General features: G+C 39.0%; 1 protein-coding gene across 10 annotated transcripts in view; it reads right to left on the bottom strand.

Moving 5' to 3' along the window:
* Window positions 1-13,972: 13,972 nt before the first annotated feature.
* The window catches only part of cadpsa (calcium dependent secretion activator a), a 181,088-nt gene continuing 178,180 nt past the window's right edge, over window positions 13,973-16,880 (bottom strand). For all 10 annotated transcript variants that reach the window (XM_089009909.1, XM_089009911.1, XM_089009910.1 and 7 more), the window contains one exon: window positions 13,973-15,219. In XM_089009909.1, coding sequence (XP_088866035.1) covers window positions 15,046-15,219 — 174 coding nt within the window. In that variant the 3' untranslated portion in view covers window positions 13,973-15,045. The remainder of the gene's footprint in view (window positions 15,220-16,880) is intronic.

The raw sequence follows: 16,880 nt of genomic DNA, 5'->3' as shown, positions 1-16,880 counted from the left end.
TAACAGCAATTAGCTCAAGCATTCATTGAAGGCCAGGCTTCCTTTTGGCCTGCAGGCATGCAAAGAGCTTGCCTGCGTTTCGACTGGCAAAAATCTCGTCACAATTAACTCACACACCGCCACGTGTAAAAATGTGTCCACTCCAGTGCCAGGGTTTTAGTCATTGTCATTCCAATTACACAGAATATTGACTTTTCGGACTACAAAATTATTCAATTTAGTGTAAGAAAGCTTAGATTCTCTTCTTCCATGAGAAAAAAAAAGAGTTAATTCCCAAGTTAAATGGGTCTGGAGTTATATGATCATGAAATGGGGGCAGCTGTACAAAATACAGTTCAATACATCCATATTGGTTGATGTAGCGCTTTAATAATAATAAGCACCTTTCAAAACACTCAAAGTCACTTTCCAGTCAGAGGATCAGTTTTTCTGTGAGTGAGCAGCGGAAGCCACACACGCCAGCGTTCACTCAACCCGTAAGTAACTTAAACAGATAGAAAGCTCACTAGGTAACTAATAGATAACCAATAGCTAGCTAGCTAGATTCAAGTCATATTCACATACAAGTGCATTTTAATTAAGTTAAGTTAATTAAGCAGGGTATTGGCAAAAACAATAATAATAATAATCATCATCATAATAATAATACATTTCATTTCTAAGCGCCTTTCTAAACTTTCAAGGTCACTTTACAGTCACATGCTACGTTTTTCTGCGGGTGAGCGGCGGCAGCCAGCCACACGTGCCAGGGTTCACTCAACCCAGAATAACTCAAAAAGATAGACAGCTCACCAGCTAATAGATAGCTAATAGATAGCTAATAGATAGCTAGATAGCTAATAGATAGCTAGCTTACAGTCACATGATACGGTTTTCTATGGGTGAGCAGCGGCAACGTTCACTCAACCTAGAATAACTCAAAAAGATAGAGAGCCAGCTAGCTAGCTAATAGATAGCCAGATAGCTAACAGATAGCTAGCACGGTTTGCGAGGTGGTGATGGCGGGTGCGGATCCCAAAAAGCAGGCAGGCAGGAGTGAGTAGAAGGTTGTTTGACAAATTGTATTAAAATAAAGGTCAGCAGGAACAAAATGTAAATCATCAAAATGATCTGAATGGAAAAAATACAAAGTAGCAAAAGAAGACCAAAAGTAAAAGTCCGCCAAGGTTAAACAAACACACACACGATGCATGCAGCAACCAAGCAGCAAACAAACAATGAACCGGCACCGGATGGTCGTGCCGGGTGTCCTTTTAAGTGTCAATGATTAAACGACCAGCACCTGCGAGGCTGCAGGCAGGGCTGACGTCGCTACCCGTTGGTCGCCAATCTGATCGGGACGACCAGCACCTGTGCAGGTGCAGGCGGGGCCGACAGCGCCCCCCGTTGGTCGCCAACCAGATCATGACAGCTAATAGATAGCTAGATAGCTGAGAGCCAGCTAGCTAGCTAAGAGAGCTAGCCAGCCAGCTAATAGATAGCTACATAGCTAATAGTTAGCCAGCCAGCTAGATAGCTAATAATAATAATAATAATAAATAATAATAATAATAATAATAATAATAATAATAATAATAATAATAATAATAATAATAATACATTTAATTTCTAAGCACCTTTCAAAACTCTCAAGGTCACTTTACAGTCACAGGATCGTTTTTTCTGCGGGTGAGCAGCGCCAAATAGTTCCGAAGCATACATGTTTGCAATCGATTAAAGAATTTATTTTTGCCATTTTGAGGCAACATTGGGGGAAAATCTCTCACCCAAAAAAAGAGGCACAAAATGGCGACCTCCAGTGGCCACCTCTGTTACCACAGGCTGATAAATTCCTTATATGGCGCTTGGACGCCCTCTTCTGGCGGCTTTTGGGTGCAACACGAGGTCCCCAGATCAAACAGGTACAGCAAAATACATTGCGTGATGGAAGGACCGCTACAATGCGTCTTTTTTTCAGTCAGGGGCGTTCCTTTAGTGACGTCACGTACGGACTCGTCACCAACTCAAAAACAAGACTACCTGAATATTCAGCGCGAGGCTTAAAATGTAAAATATGCAGTGGCATCTTTGTAAAATACGCTCAGTAGAAGTCATTTGAAGCCATTTTACAAATTATGGACACAACTTGTCCGGAGACGTCGGTTGTCCTTTAAAGAATCCAATGAGTGAAACAAGGCCAGGTGTGCGGAATCAAATGTGTCACCAGCAGAAAGGAGAGTGACCTTTGACACGCATCTGACAATCATGGCGGCATGGCTAAAACGCTGATCATGTTGATCCTCCATATGGGATTTAAGCGCAAAGATCCACCAAAAGGGACAAACAGTCCTTTGAGTTATGAAGCAATCTGCCGTTGGTTCTTTTCCGAATATTGTGTGAGATTGCTTTGAAACGATAAGCTCAAATTAATCAGCGGACTTGTTTTGCTGTCTTAAGGCCGTTTGGAAAAAAAGCTTTTGGGTGCATTGGAACATAAGAGGCTTTGCGCACTGCTTTTATTAAAAGGATCTGACATCTACCTGCCCTCTCAAATCATTGGCGACACTTTGTGGCACGCAAAAAACTCCCACAAAAAGTCTCTGTAAGCTCTCAGTCGTACAGGAGTGGTCCATCGATGAAAAGGATTCTTCAGCCGTCATCTTTTGAAGGTGTTGGACAATTCGCTTCTCATCCAAGGGGCTTCGTCAGCTAACTAAAATTTGCTGGTAGTTTTGGCTCTGTATGTATCGATTGGCTAGCTAGCCTACTATCCGAGTTACTTAGCAATCTATAGTTGTCTATTAGCTATCTTTCTATTTGAGTTACTTCCGGGTTGAGTGAAGGCCTAGCTAGCTATCTGTTAGCTATCTATTAGCGAGCTAGCTTTCTATCTGAGTTACTTCCGGGTTGAGTGAACACTGACGCGTGTGGCTGCCGCTGCTCACCCACAGAAAAACTTATCCTGTGACTGTAAAGTGACCTTGAGAGTTTTGAAAGGCGTTTATTATTATTATTATTATTATTATTATTATTATTATTATTATTATTATTATTACCCTGAGGCTACACTGATTACTTCTATTGTCCTGATTGATTACTTGTATTGTCCTGCCTGATTATGGGGTGTAAGACTGGCCTGATTGCCCCATTTGCTCTTGTATCACCTCATCAGCATAACTACGCCTATGTTGCCTAAGAATCCTGTTGTAAGAACGATCCAAATTAAACCTCACCCAGCCATGGCGATTTAGTGAAGGTTTTGTTGTTTGCTGAAAATAGCTTCTTTGACACCCCTTTCAAAGCATCTATTTTCTTTCGCTAGGATTTTAACCTCATTGTCGTCAAATGAGTGGTTGCTAGCTTTTAGGTGCACATGTAGTGCAAATGTTTAGTTTGCTGACGAAGCCTCTTGGATGAGAAGCGAAACGTACGACATTTCAAAGAAGTACAGATGACGGCTGAAGAAACCTTTTCATCGATAGTCTGACAAAATACACATATATATATATATATATATATATATATATATATATATATATATATATATATATATATATATATATATATATATATTTATTCTGAGACGGCAAGCCGCTGCTGAAAATTGCTGTTGTTTACTTTGAAGGACTCTATAAAAAGCTTCCCATTATGCATTTTGAAGAAGAAATCGCAAAGCTATTTATCAAGCCGTTGGATCCAGTGCACACGAGCTCTTTTTAATTTATTCCTTGGCCTTGGTTTCTCCACAACGTCTCGTTTGTGTATCCATATGCCAGCAGGACACCCGAGTACTCGTCACCACGTCTGCCTACGCTGGCCTGATTTGGATCATTTTTCTATTTCTCTGCATGATTGAAATTGAAAGAGGAAAGCCGTTCAGCTTGCGCTTGCCATCAACATCTGGGCCTATTAATCCACCCTGGCCGGTGGTGTCATCCCTCGCTAACAAGCTAACAATCAGGTGCGGATATTCGCCAGGATATGAAATGAAGAATATTCTATCTGCAGGAACTCGCTCTCACTGTTGATTGGATGGGAACGCGCCACGCTAGCTGCTCATTATCCTTGTTGGCAATAATATAATAATATAATAAGTTTTTCTATGGGTGAGCAGCGGCAGCAACACACACCAGCGTTCACTCAACCCAGAAGTAACTCAAATAGATAGCAAGCTAGCTAGCTAGCTACCTAGCCAATAGATAGCCACCAGATACCCAGCTGGATAGCTAGCCAGCAGGCTAAATAGCTATGTAGCTAATAGATAGCTAGCTAGATAGCCTTCCAAGGAGCTAGATAGCAATTAGATAGCAAATACCTAGCTTGCGAGATAGGTATATACAGAAATCAGGAAATATTCATTATCCTTATTGGCAAAATATAATCATATCATCATAATACATTTCTTTTATAAGCGCCTTTCAAAACTCTCAAGGTCATAGAATAAGTTTCTCTGTGGGTGAGCAGCGGCAGCCACGCGCCAGCGTTCACAGAACCTGGAAGTAACTCAAATAGATATAAAGCGAGATAGCTAGCTAACAGATAGCCAAGTAATTAGCTAGATAGCTATATAGCTAATAGATAGATAGATAGCCAGCTATATAGCTAACAGATAGCAAATAGATAGCCAGCTAGCCAGCTAGATAGATAGATAGCTGGACAGCTCCGTGAATCAGCAATATAGCGTCAACTTCCGTGACACAAATAACAACTTTCTAGCCATTTGTCAGGCTGAGAGGGTGATAACGCTTATTCAAGCGGGGATTCGCATACTCCGGGGACCTCCTCGGCTGGCGCTATACTGCTCTAGCTCCGTTGGAAATGTTGCACTGTTTGCCCGCCGGGAATTTGTGTCAACTTACACCTTCTTCATTCGTCTTACCGCAATTGGCTGCCACACAATTTTAGCTATATGCCGTTAGTCAAATGCGCTCAGTAGAAGTCATTTCAAGTGATGTGACAAATTATATTGTCAGAGGTGTCGGTTGTCCTTCAATACTCACAAACACACTGGGAGATTTCAAAATGGAGGACGAATAATTGTCAAGTGCAGGGGCGGGCCGTGCATGTCCCTCCTAGGCCTTCAGTAGTGCTATGTCTGAATCAATCCGCAGCTGCCACTGTAAAAAAAAAAGAGAGATGTTATTTACTACAGGTCCACTAGAGGGTACCGTTAGCTAGGAAATAACTTGTGCAGGAAGAAATGCTCACATTAAAATGTTTTTACCATCATGATATAGGGTCGGAAGTCGCAGAGAACATTCAGCAACACGATGGCACAGTATTTCCCACCTTTCTTAATGATGTCCATTTTTTTTTCTTGAAAAGTCCATCTTGAAAATGGCTGGAAGAGAAAATCTGCAACCAAATCCATTTCTTCTCCTCCTTCAGCCATTGTGACTTGACAAAACCGCTATTAAATCAACACAACAATATATTTGCTTAGGCAGCTCGCTACCAATACGGTGTGCTAGCTCTGGCCGGTATGCGCTTATTACTCGCCACGGCTTGTGATCAGACCAGTTTTGGCTAGTCACGAGTCAATCCTAGTTTGAGAAAACTCTGACGTTGACCCCTTTTGGGTTGCCAACTCGAAATCTGATTGGTTAGAGATCGACACATTTGATGCTCCTGGGCCTGCAGAACTGATTGTGAAGGCGTACATGTCGATTACTTACCCTGGTCACAAATGATGGCTGAAATATGATTGGTTAAATGCTTCAATACAAAAACACACTTCTGGAAGCATCGCAACAGGGGAAAAGGAAGCTGAAAGACAATTTGGAATTATTTCATGGATGAAATAATAATAAAATTCACATCAGTCGGTGATTCAGATATTTTTAGGCCAGCAGAGAAGTCTTTGCAGGCCGTGACGGCCCCCCATGACTGAGTGTAAATTTTTATTTTTATTTTATTTATTTTTTTTTTGGGGGGGGGGGGGTGAGAATGTGTGATTAATGAAGTAATTCCACATCTTGACGTGATGCAAGATCCAAAATCCTGTTTTGAAGCCATCTTGATGTCAGAAGATCGTGGTCTGCAGACCCCCCCTCCCCAAGAAACATAATTTCAAGCATCCTTTCTTATTTTAATTTGGGACAACGATATGATAACTAATCCCCTTGACTTTGGTTTTATCTTCCATCTTGGACTCTTGATTTAATTTTGCTCCATTTTTTCAATCTCCTTCTGGACGCTCATATCAACTCTCAAAATGATGCTTTAATCCACATTAATCTCTATTTTTTTTTCTCAAGAAAATGATGCCCAAGGGTGGGGCACAGGCTAGAGCCAAGTATTAACATTATTTATTTATTTACTTAGTTATGTATGTACCGTATTTTCTACACTATAAGGTACACCCAAAAGAAAATATTTTTTTCAAAAATGACCATGCGGCTCATAATCCGGTGTGGTTTATGTATGGAAAACATTTTAAAATATGTCATTCTTTGAAGGTGCCCCTTGTAATGCGGTGCACCTTATGTATGGAAAAGGTTTTTCAATATGTCATTCGGTGAAAGGTGCGCTCTATAGGCCAGAAAATACTATACTTATTTATTTCGTCTGTGTAATCTCTCAGTCGTACAGGAGTGGTCCATCGATGAGAAGGTTTCTTCAGCCGTCATCTGTACAATTTTGAAGGTTTCGGACGTTTCGCCTCCTATCCAAGATGCTTCGTCAGCGAACTAAAGTCTGACTGGTCGTATCGGCCCTATTTATATATCCCTAATGTCCAGACATGGCGGCGCCGGACACAGCTATGATAGGTCCCTACTCTCAGGTTGGGGGGAGCAGAGGACTACTCCTTGTGGCCCTGCTGATTGTCCTACATTCCTGACTAACGACTGGCCTGTTTGCCCCACTCCCTCCGGTATCACCTCATCAGCATTACGAAAGTTGCCTAACCTGTTTTGCCTAAGCAGGCTATTGTATGAACGATCCAAATTGAACCTCACCCCACCAGACCGGTTTAATGAAGGATTTAGTTGTTTTATGAAAATTGCTTCTTTTACCCCCCTTTCAAACCATCGATGTTCTTTCGCTAAGATTTTAACCTCATTGTCGTCAAATGAGTGGTTGCTCGCTTTTAGGTGCAAATGTACTGCTGATTGAGGTCCACTTATATTATCCCTGCGATGTTGATAAAGTCTTTTTTGGAGAATTTGTTGAGTCTCCCCAATGTACTGCTCTTTACAATTTTCATTCTTACAATGTATGGAATAAACTACATTACTTTGTTTTTCATTTGGTAGCCTATCTTTTGGATGCCTATCTTTTTGCCTTAACGTGTTTATCGGTTTGAAATAAGTAGGAATTTTGTGTTGCCAAAGGACTCTTTGTAGTTTTTCAGAAACTTCTGCAATGTAAGGTACTGCTACGCCTCTCCTTTTTGTATCTTGAGAATTTTTGGTTTCATTCCCTATTCTTTCTTTCTGGCATTTGTTGAATGACCACTGAGGGTACCCACAGTTTGTGAGTGCTCTCCTGTTCTGTTTTGACTCCTTTTCTCTACCTTCAATGCTAGTTGGTATTAGTTTAGTCCTATGCTGGAGGGTTCTGATTTGTGTTGTAAAGGGTGGTTAGAGTCAAAAAGTAAGTATTGGTCAGTGTGCGTAGCCTTCCTAAAGACTTCTGTTTTTAGCGCTCTGTCCTCTTTTATAATGACTTTACAATCCAAAAAGCCTAGTTGGTTCTCTTTAATGTCCTCACGAGTAAATTTAATGTTGATGTCTACTGAGTTGAGGTGATCTGTGAAGGATTGAATTTCTTGTTTTTTAATTATGACAAAAGTATTGTCCACATATCTAAACCAGTGTCGAGGTTTTGTCCTCGGGAAGGATGTGAGGGCCTGTTTCTCCATCTCTTCCATGTACAGATTAACCACTATGGGTGAAACTGGTGAGCCCATAGCACAACCATGAATTTGTTTGTAAAATGTCTCCTTAAATTGAAAACACGTAGTATTAAGGCAGATTTCTAATAATTGGCAGATGTGATCCGGTTTAAGTTTGGTTCTTTCATGCAGAGAAACGTCCACCAGCAGTCTCGTCCTCACCACTGAGACTGCTGCTGGGGTTGGGACAGATGGCAAGAGAGAAATCACATCGTATGATGCCAAAGTTTCCTCAGGTTCCAATATGAGGTCTTTGATCCTCTCTACAAACCCTGTGGTGTTCTCTACGTGATATTCTGTGTTACCAACCAACGGAGCTAAGATAGTTTTTAAATATTTGGCTACATTAGAGGAGTCAATGCTACACACAATGGGTCTGAGGGGGAACCCTTCTTTATGTATTTTTGGCAGGCCATAGATACAAGGCGTGGCCTCTCCCCTTCTCATGCCTCTGACCTTCTCATCGATATACTTATTTATTGCCATATTGATGTCTGTCTGTATGTATGTATATATGTATGTATGTATGTATGTATGTATGTATGTATGTATGTATGTATGTATGTATGTATGTATGTATGTATTTACATATTCATTAACATATTTATGTATGCAGTTACCTATTTATTTACATATTTATTTACATATTTGTTTACGTATTATTTACGTATTCATTTATGTATTCATTTACGTATTTATTTACATATGTATGTATTTATTTATGTATATGTTTATGTATGTATTTATTTATGTATTTACGTATTTATTTTCATATTTATGTATTTTTTTACATATTTATGTATTTATTTACATATTTATTTTCAAATTCATTTACGTATTTATGTTTTTATTTATGTATGTATTTATGTATGCATTTATGTATATATATTTATGGATATATTTACATATTTATTTAAATATTTATGTATGTACGTATTTATTATGTATTTACATATTTATTATGTATTTATTTATGTATGTTTATGCATTTTTTTATTAACAGATTTATTAACATACTTATTTACGTATTTACGTATTTATTTATGTATGTATTTATGTATGTTTATGTGTGTATTTCTGTATGTATTTACTTATTTATGTATGTATTTACTTATTTATTTATGTGTTTATTAATGTATTTATTTATGTATTTATCAATGTATTTATTAACATATTTATGTACGTATTTATGTATGTATGTATATATTTATTTATTTATTTATTTATGTATTTATTTCCCCATTGTGCGACGAATAAAGGTTTTCAGATTCTGATGTATGTATTTATTTATGTATGTATTTCTTTTTGCAGTCAACTGCCACAGCATGCAAAGCGCTCCTTGGAATAAAATACAATCGTAAACCAACAATTGTGACACAAGAAACTACTTGCAGTTTGAAATCCGGTGTGCGCACGCACTCGAAAGCGACGACAACAACAATTCACCTAGATTGAAATGCTCTTGTCATTTATTCACCGTGCCCGATGTCAAAAGTGGGACAAAAACAAATCAACCTCACGTCATGGAGCAAGAACATTTGCAAACGTGAATCGCGATTACATGCAGCACTTTTACAGGAAAGTCACGCTCACGCAAGGAAAATACACAAAGACACCATTTCCCATTGGCCATTCAGAAAAAAAAATACAAAAAACTTGGCATCCATTGTTAAAAGAAGGTTGCGTCAAAAGCTTTGGGATCGACAGACCAACTGAAAGGAAGTACGCCTACCAAAACAAAAACTGCTACGCCGGTCGACAAACAATTTGGTCAGTATCATCAAAGCAAATGTGAGGAAATTATTGAACAAATGACGGCAACATGCCAGTGGTTTTAGCCAGAAACCCAAACTAAAAGAAATGTTTTCATTCAATCTTGAATCAAACTACAGTGATACCTCGGCTTACAAACGCTTTAGCTAACGAACGTTAAATTTGCGAGAAGATAACCTTGGCATATGAACTATTTTTCGGGGAACACGCGTAGCGCCACAATGAGTGATGTGTCGTTTCTTGGAGCTCCTGAAATGGCAGCCGACTTTTTCTCCCTGTATTCTCCGCCCCCAGTCTTCAGTTAAAGCCAAACGTGATTGGTCAAGAAGCACACGAAACAGGAAAGACAGACGACAGATAGCACAAAAACAGAGGGGGGCGGGGGGTTACAGAAACAGAAACACACGAAAATGAGACAACAGAACTTCACACACAAAAACAAAAGTGGAAAAAACAAAAGTGAAACGGTGAGAAAATGGATACAAACAGTGAAATTTGGACTCGTTTCAACTTTATTGATAGTTCAAAGGCAGAGTGTGGACTGCAAGGTTAAAATACCACATCACTCAGGCTCCACAAATGACCCGCACGAGCCATCTGTACAATTTGAAGAGAAAAGGACAAGCAAGGGAACCAGCTATGAATGAAGTTTCTAGTGTGTCTGCCTGCATCTGTTGCTGTTGCAATATCACAACTTCTAAGATGTACAACCCAGAGCTCCTTGAGACATTTAATGCAAAAAGCTATCCATTCCATCAAGCCATCAACAACCAGCACAAAGGTCAATAAAACAACTTTATTATACAGTACAGTTTATTTCTTTAATGACAATACCATAGCACATTTATTATACATAAAATAAGGTATATTTTTCCTAGTTTTAAGGCTTATTTAGTTGAAAATTATGTTTTATGGGGACCTGGGAACAGATTATTCTCATTTTAATGGTTTCCTATGGGGAATTAATGTTTGGAACACACACTTTTGGCCTGACACACACATTTTTGGAACCAATTAAGGTTGTAAGCCAAGGTATCACTGTACCATAAATCATCTGTACACACTTATATTTTACCAAATAATTTAGAAGACAGTTGTCAAAGTCAAGGCCCGGGGGCCAAATCTGGCCCACCACATCATTTTATTCGGCCCGTGAAGGCAAATCAAACTTGTGAAATCCCATGATGAGTCCCAACCGAAATTTCAAATGGTCCCATGCAAACCACAATAACAGTCATTTTTACTTCAAATTTGAAAACTATTTATTCATTCTTTTTTTGTGCTTTCTGTATGTAATATGTGGAGGGGATTAAACCTCTAATGGTTTCCCAGAGAGGAAACCGTAACTCCAAAGTGGCCCACGGCAAAAAAATGACTTTGACACCCCTGATCTAGAACTTTTATCTCTGTCACAATGCAGCAAATTGAACTGCATGAGCCCACTCCAGGAGCCCACCATGAGAAGGGAGGAGTGCGCTGATGCGTATGTGGAATAGGTCGCGGCCTGGAATTGAAGCGGATTTCATGACTTTTAGGTGTTATTCTGAAATAGTTGGCCAAAACAAGAACCAAAAACAAAAACAAAAACAAATATGGTGGCTCCCTCACCGCGCTTTTCGCCAGAAAACTTGCGCTAAACATTGTCGCATTTGTCACACTGCAAAGATGTCGTGGAAGAGAGATATACTGTCATTGCGTTGTGTCATATTATTTGGTATTTCTGTTCTTTTGACTTTTGTTTATGTAGACATTAGTAAGAAATATTGTGCTAAGTCTATTCTCTTTGTCTTTTCTGTAATACCGTACAATAGCCATCAGGCTGGCTGGATAGCTATCTAGCTAGCTAGCTATTAGCTATGTATTGGCTTGCTGGCTGACCAGCTATCTAGCTGATTATCTCATGGCTATCTATTAGCTAGGTAGCTATATTTCTATCTATTTGTCTTACTATTCTATTTGAGTCACTTCCGGGTTGAGTGGACGCTGGCGCGTATGGCTGCCCCTGCTCACCCACAGAAAAACTTATCCTGTGACTGTAAAGTGACCTTGAGAGTTTTGAAAGGTGCTTAGAAATTCAATGTATTATTATTATTATTATTATTATTATGTCATTGAATACAGAGTCTGGTCCTCAGGGATCATAAGAGCTTATTCAACCCAAAACAAAGTTGTGTGGACCTGATTTATTGTGTTTTATTATAATCTGTGGTTAAGCAGCGGCAGCCACATGCACCAGCGTTCACTCAACCTGGAATGACTCAAATAGAGAGAAAGTTAGTTAGCTGGCGAATAGATAACTAATAGCTAGCTAGCTAGCTAGATAGATAGATAGATAGATAGATAGATATCTAGATAGATAGATAGATAGATAGATAGATAGATAGATAGATAGATAGATAGATAGATAGATAGATAGATAGATAGATAGATAGATAGATAGATAGATAGCAAATAGATAGCTAGTCCGGTAGCCAGCTAGATAGTTAGGAAATATTTATAAGGCTTTCAGGAATTAAGGGAAGTAGTAGTGAAGTACTCTGCTCCCACTCGCAGAGGTACGATTAACCGAGTCTCCACAACGGGCCACAATGAGTAGGAGAGTTGTGCAAAAAGGTAAGAAAACAACAACAAAAACAGAGTAAAACATTTGGATTTGCAAGAAGAAAAAGACAAATGAAATCATTTTCACTTCCTCCCTTAAAGAATATCACATGCAGCGTTCACTGCTTCGTCTCCAATTTTGGGGAAAAGGAAGTCAGAACATATTGCATGAGAGCATTTGGAAGTTAAGTATGAACATTAAAGTCGCGAGAATATCATCTTGGAGAACGAACTAGTTTTCAGCAAACGAATCAAACCACATCACGCCACGGTGGCTCACGGACTAGTTTTCTTTGAGTGCAGATGTGGTTTGTTATCAAGTGGAGTACTTTTGCTATTTTGGGAGCGAAAAAGACCCCACCACAGGCTAGTGTTAAGCCTAAGAGGACACAAAAGAAAATGATGGTCGAGTTGAAGAAGGAAATCATCAAAAAACACCAACGAGGTGTGCGTTTGTGTGACTTAGCATCCCACTACCAGTATGCTAAGTCGACCATTGCTACGTGTGGCTACAGGTGTTTCTGCGTTGTCTAAGCAACAGTCTCGGGCACGGGCAAACGAAAAGGTTGAAAAACTTCTGTTGATTTGTATTAACGAAAAGCAGCTAGCAGGGGACATTGTGAGTGAGAGTAGTATCGCCCAGAATGCACGGCAACTTCACTCGGCTATCATCAAGAGGCAACTACATCAATGACCATCAGAAAGGTCAATAAAACCACCTGATTATACAGTAGTTTATGTCTTTCATGACAATCCAATAGCACATTTATTATACATAAAATAATGTATATTTTGTGTAGTTTTAAGGCTTATTTAGTAGAAAATGATGTTTTATGGGAATGGGTTATTCTCATTTTAATGGTTTCCTATAGGAAATTAATTTTTGGGATACACACTTTTTGCCTTACTGGGGAGTAATTAAGTTCGTAAGCTGTGCTATATCACTGGATGTTAATCAAATTATTGTTAAATGATTATAGGTATGTATTTTTAGTAGTGGCATTTTCAGTCAAGCAAAGTTAATATGAATCCGTGACAATTGAACAGTTTGGATTGTTGACAGTAACACAATACTTCAATACACTTGAATACAACAGTCGGCCTTTTGCTGCTCACCTTTACCTTTGACGACAATTTTTTTTTCTTGATGATTGTTATTCATATTATGTTGTGGCCAATCCAATCTTTAGCCTCAACAGCCATTTTAATAATGGATATCCATCTTAATAATAATAATAATAATAATAATAATAATAATAATAATAATAATAACAATAATAATACATTTAATTTCTAAGCGCCTTTCAAAATTCTCAAGGTCAATTTACACTCAACCCGGAAGTAACACAAATAGATAGAAAGCTAGCTATCTAATAAATAGCCAATAGATAGCTAGCTAATAGATAGCTAAGATTGTTGACATTGATGTTGCCCAATCACTTTTTTTTAGAACAGGCTACTAATGTTGTAGATGGAGTTGCTTGCTACCTGGTGCCCACAGTCACTATCTTTGTCTCAACTAGCTAGCTAGCTAATATCGTTTAGCTATCTATTAGCGACTGTATCCTGTGACTGTAAAGTGACCTTGAGAGTTTTGAAAGGTGCTTATAAATCAAATTTATTATTATTATTACAGCATCTATTAGCTAGCTAGCTTTCTATCTATTTGAGTTACTTCCGGGTGAAGTCTGCTTTGATCACATTATTATTATTATTATTATTATTATTATTATTATTATTATTATTATTGTGTTCAGGGAACAGTACTTGCAGGGTTTGGTCCACTGGCTTGACCTGGATGACCCTGTTATGCCTGTCATGGGGGCCTTCCTGTCAGGCTTAGGCTTTGAGGGCTCAGACACCTTTTTATCCATCCTGCAAGCTGAATCACTGATGTCGACAGGCGTCATCCTCATCACTGCAATCGCAACTCAGACTAAGTTAAACAAATGTCTTTATATATAAATCTTAATCTGATGTATACTTTTTGCTTTTTTATATGCTGCTGTGCCGATTACCATTTTGTGTTTGGGAGCCTTTTACTGAGCGAGTTGCTTGTTCTGGAGCCACAAAGGGACATAAGTCTTCTTGTGCTGGTCCCAAGCCCGGATAAATATGGAGGGTTGTGTAGGAAGGGCATCCGATGTAAAAGCTTGGCCAAAACAAACATGCCGATCAAACCTCTAAAGATGGAGGACACTGATTTGCTGTGGCGACCCCGTCAAGGGAAAAGCGGAAAGGAAAAGAAGAAGACTATTATTATTATTATTATTATTATTATTATCAATATTACTACCTGGCTGGCTATATAGCTAGCTACTTGGCTGGCTATCGATTAACTATCTGGCTGGCTCGCTAGCTATCTAGCTCGCTATCTCTTAGTTATACAGCTACCTAGCTAGCTGTCTATCTATTAGGTATCTATTAGCTAGCTAGCTTTCTATCTATTTGAGTTACTTCCGGATTGAGTGAACGCTGGCGTGTGTGGCTGCCGCTACTCATCCACTGAAAAGCTTATCCAGTGACTGTAAAGTGACCTTGAAAGGCGCTTAGAAATGAAATTTATTATTATGATTATTATTAATAGATAGCTAGCCAGCTAATAGATAGCATGTGGCAAGTGTTTCACACCACGTTGAGTTTCGTTGGTCTCAATTTGGACTGAAACAATTAACTCTTACATGAACAAAGAACAAAAACCTCATCGGGACAGTCACTTTTGACGACAGGAAGGCTGTGTGTTGTTAGGTAGCATATTAGCATGTTGCTAAACCTGCTGTTGTTGCTAAGTGGATTTAGTGATCGCTACTTTCTTCGTCACTGTCCTTCATGGAAATGCCTTGCATGCCTCCTTCTCTGACGGACGCGGTGGCTTCTTCTAAGGTCAGACGATTTCGAACAGTCTCATACATCTTACTGTTTAGCGTGGAGTCCAGAACCCCTTGAAGGCGAAAGTCACGGTACTTTTTCTAAAACAAACAAACACAGGAGAAACAGTGTTAACTCATTGACTGTCAGACGAGGTGCAAAAATGTGCCCGGTCCAGTGCCAGGGTTTTTGTCATTGTCACTGTCACTGGAATGACATCAACATTCAATGTAGCGTAATGAAACCTTAGTTTCTCTTCCTTCATCAGGAAAAAAAATAGATAACTAAATGATATGGGTCTGGAGTTATATGAGCATGAAATGGGGGCAGCTGTACAAAATAAAGTTCAATACATCCATATTGGTTGTGTAAGCTCTCAGTCGTGCATGAGTGGTCCATCGATGAAAAGGTTTCTTCAGCCGTCATCTGTACTGCTTTCAAGGTGTCGGACGTTTCGCTTCTTATCCAAGAGGCTTCGTCAGCGAACTCACATTTGCTGTACATATGCACCTAAAAGCTAGCAACCCATCATTTGACGTCAATGAGGTTAAAATCTCAGCAAAAGAAAATAGAATAGCTTTGAAAGGGGAGTAAAAGAAGCTATTTTTATAAAACCCTACACTAAATCACCATGGTGGGGTGATGTTTAATTTGGATTGTTCTTACAACAGACTCCTTAGATCAGGGGTCTCAAACTCAATTTACCCAATTTAATTGATGAGGCTGGGCCGCATCAGGATTTCCACAAGAAAAGCAGAGATAAAACATTCCAATGTTCTCAAAATGTTTATTTTTAACACACAAAAAATGAATTAAATGAATAAAAAAAATGAATAAAAAATAAATTAACCAGTAATAAATAAATAAAATAATTATAATGATCATAAGGCAGATACAGACGACTGAGAAAACCACAGGAAAACTAATTATTTTAATAAAGTTTCAAATATCTGTATTAACAGTTCTTTAACCTTTAGCTTTCAGAATCAGAATCAGAATCATCTTTATTGCCAAGTATGTAGAACACACAAGGAATTTGTTTCCGGTAGAACACGCTGCACTAGTATCGTCGTCAAAAAAACAAACTGCTAAGTGGCACTATACAGATCCGTTTTGGCTACTGTTGAAAGAGTTGAAAGAGTTCAAAGAGTTAAATAAAATATTGAACATGAACTGTCCTAAACATGGCTTCTCTTGCCTACTTGTTCAGCTTCACACACAAGTTTCATTCGTATCAATCATGCGGGCCGCACTAACATTAATCTTTCATATCAAGGCGGGCCGCAAAATATTCTTTTGGGGGGCGCAGTTGGCCCGCGGGCCGCGAGTTTGGGACCACTGCCTTAGATCATTACCACAAGGCTTAGTTATGGTGATGGGGTGATACCAGAGTAAATGGGGCTTTCAGGCCAGTTGTAGACCCCATAATCAGTCAGGACAATAGAAGTTATCAGTGTAATCAGGAATAGTCCTCTGCTCCCCCCAACCTTACAGCATGGACCTATCATAGCAGAGGTCCGGTACCGCCACCTCTGGACAGTAGGGATATAATAATAATAATAATAATAATAATAATAATAATAATAATAATAATAATAATAATAATAATAATGTTTCTTCTTTTCCTTTCGGCATTTCCCCTCAGGGTTCGCCACAGCGAATCAATGTACTCCATCTATCCCGGTTTTGTGCATCCTCTTCTCTCACACCAGCTACCTTCATGTCCTCTTTGACAATATCCATAAACCTCCTCTTCGGTCTT

The sequence above is a fragment of the Hippocampus bargibanti genome, linkage group LG12 (genome assembly GCF_051943395.1).
Source record: "Hippocampus bargibanti isolate YZ-2025 linkage group LG12, ASM5194339v1, whole genome shotgun sequence".
In the NCBI taxonomy this organism is placed as follows: Eukaryota; Metazoa; Chordata; class Actinopteri; order Syngnathiformes; family Syngnathidae; genus Hippocampus; species Hippocampus bargibanti.
The sequence above is the reverse complement of the archived record's forward strand: the minus strand, read 5'-3'. Positions and strand labels throughout refer to the sequence as shown.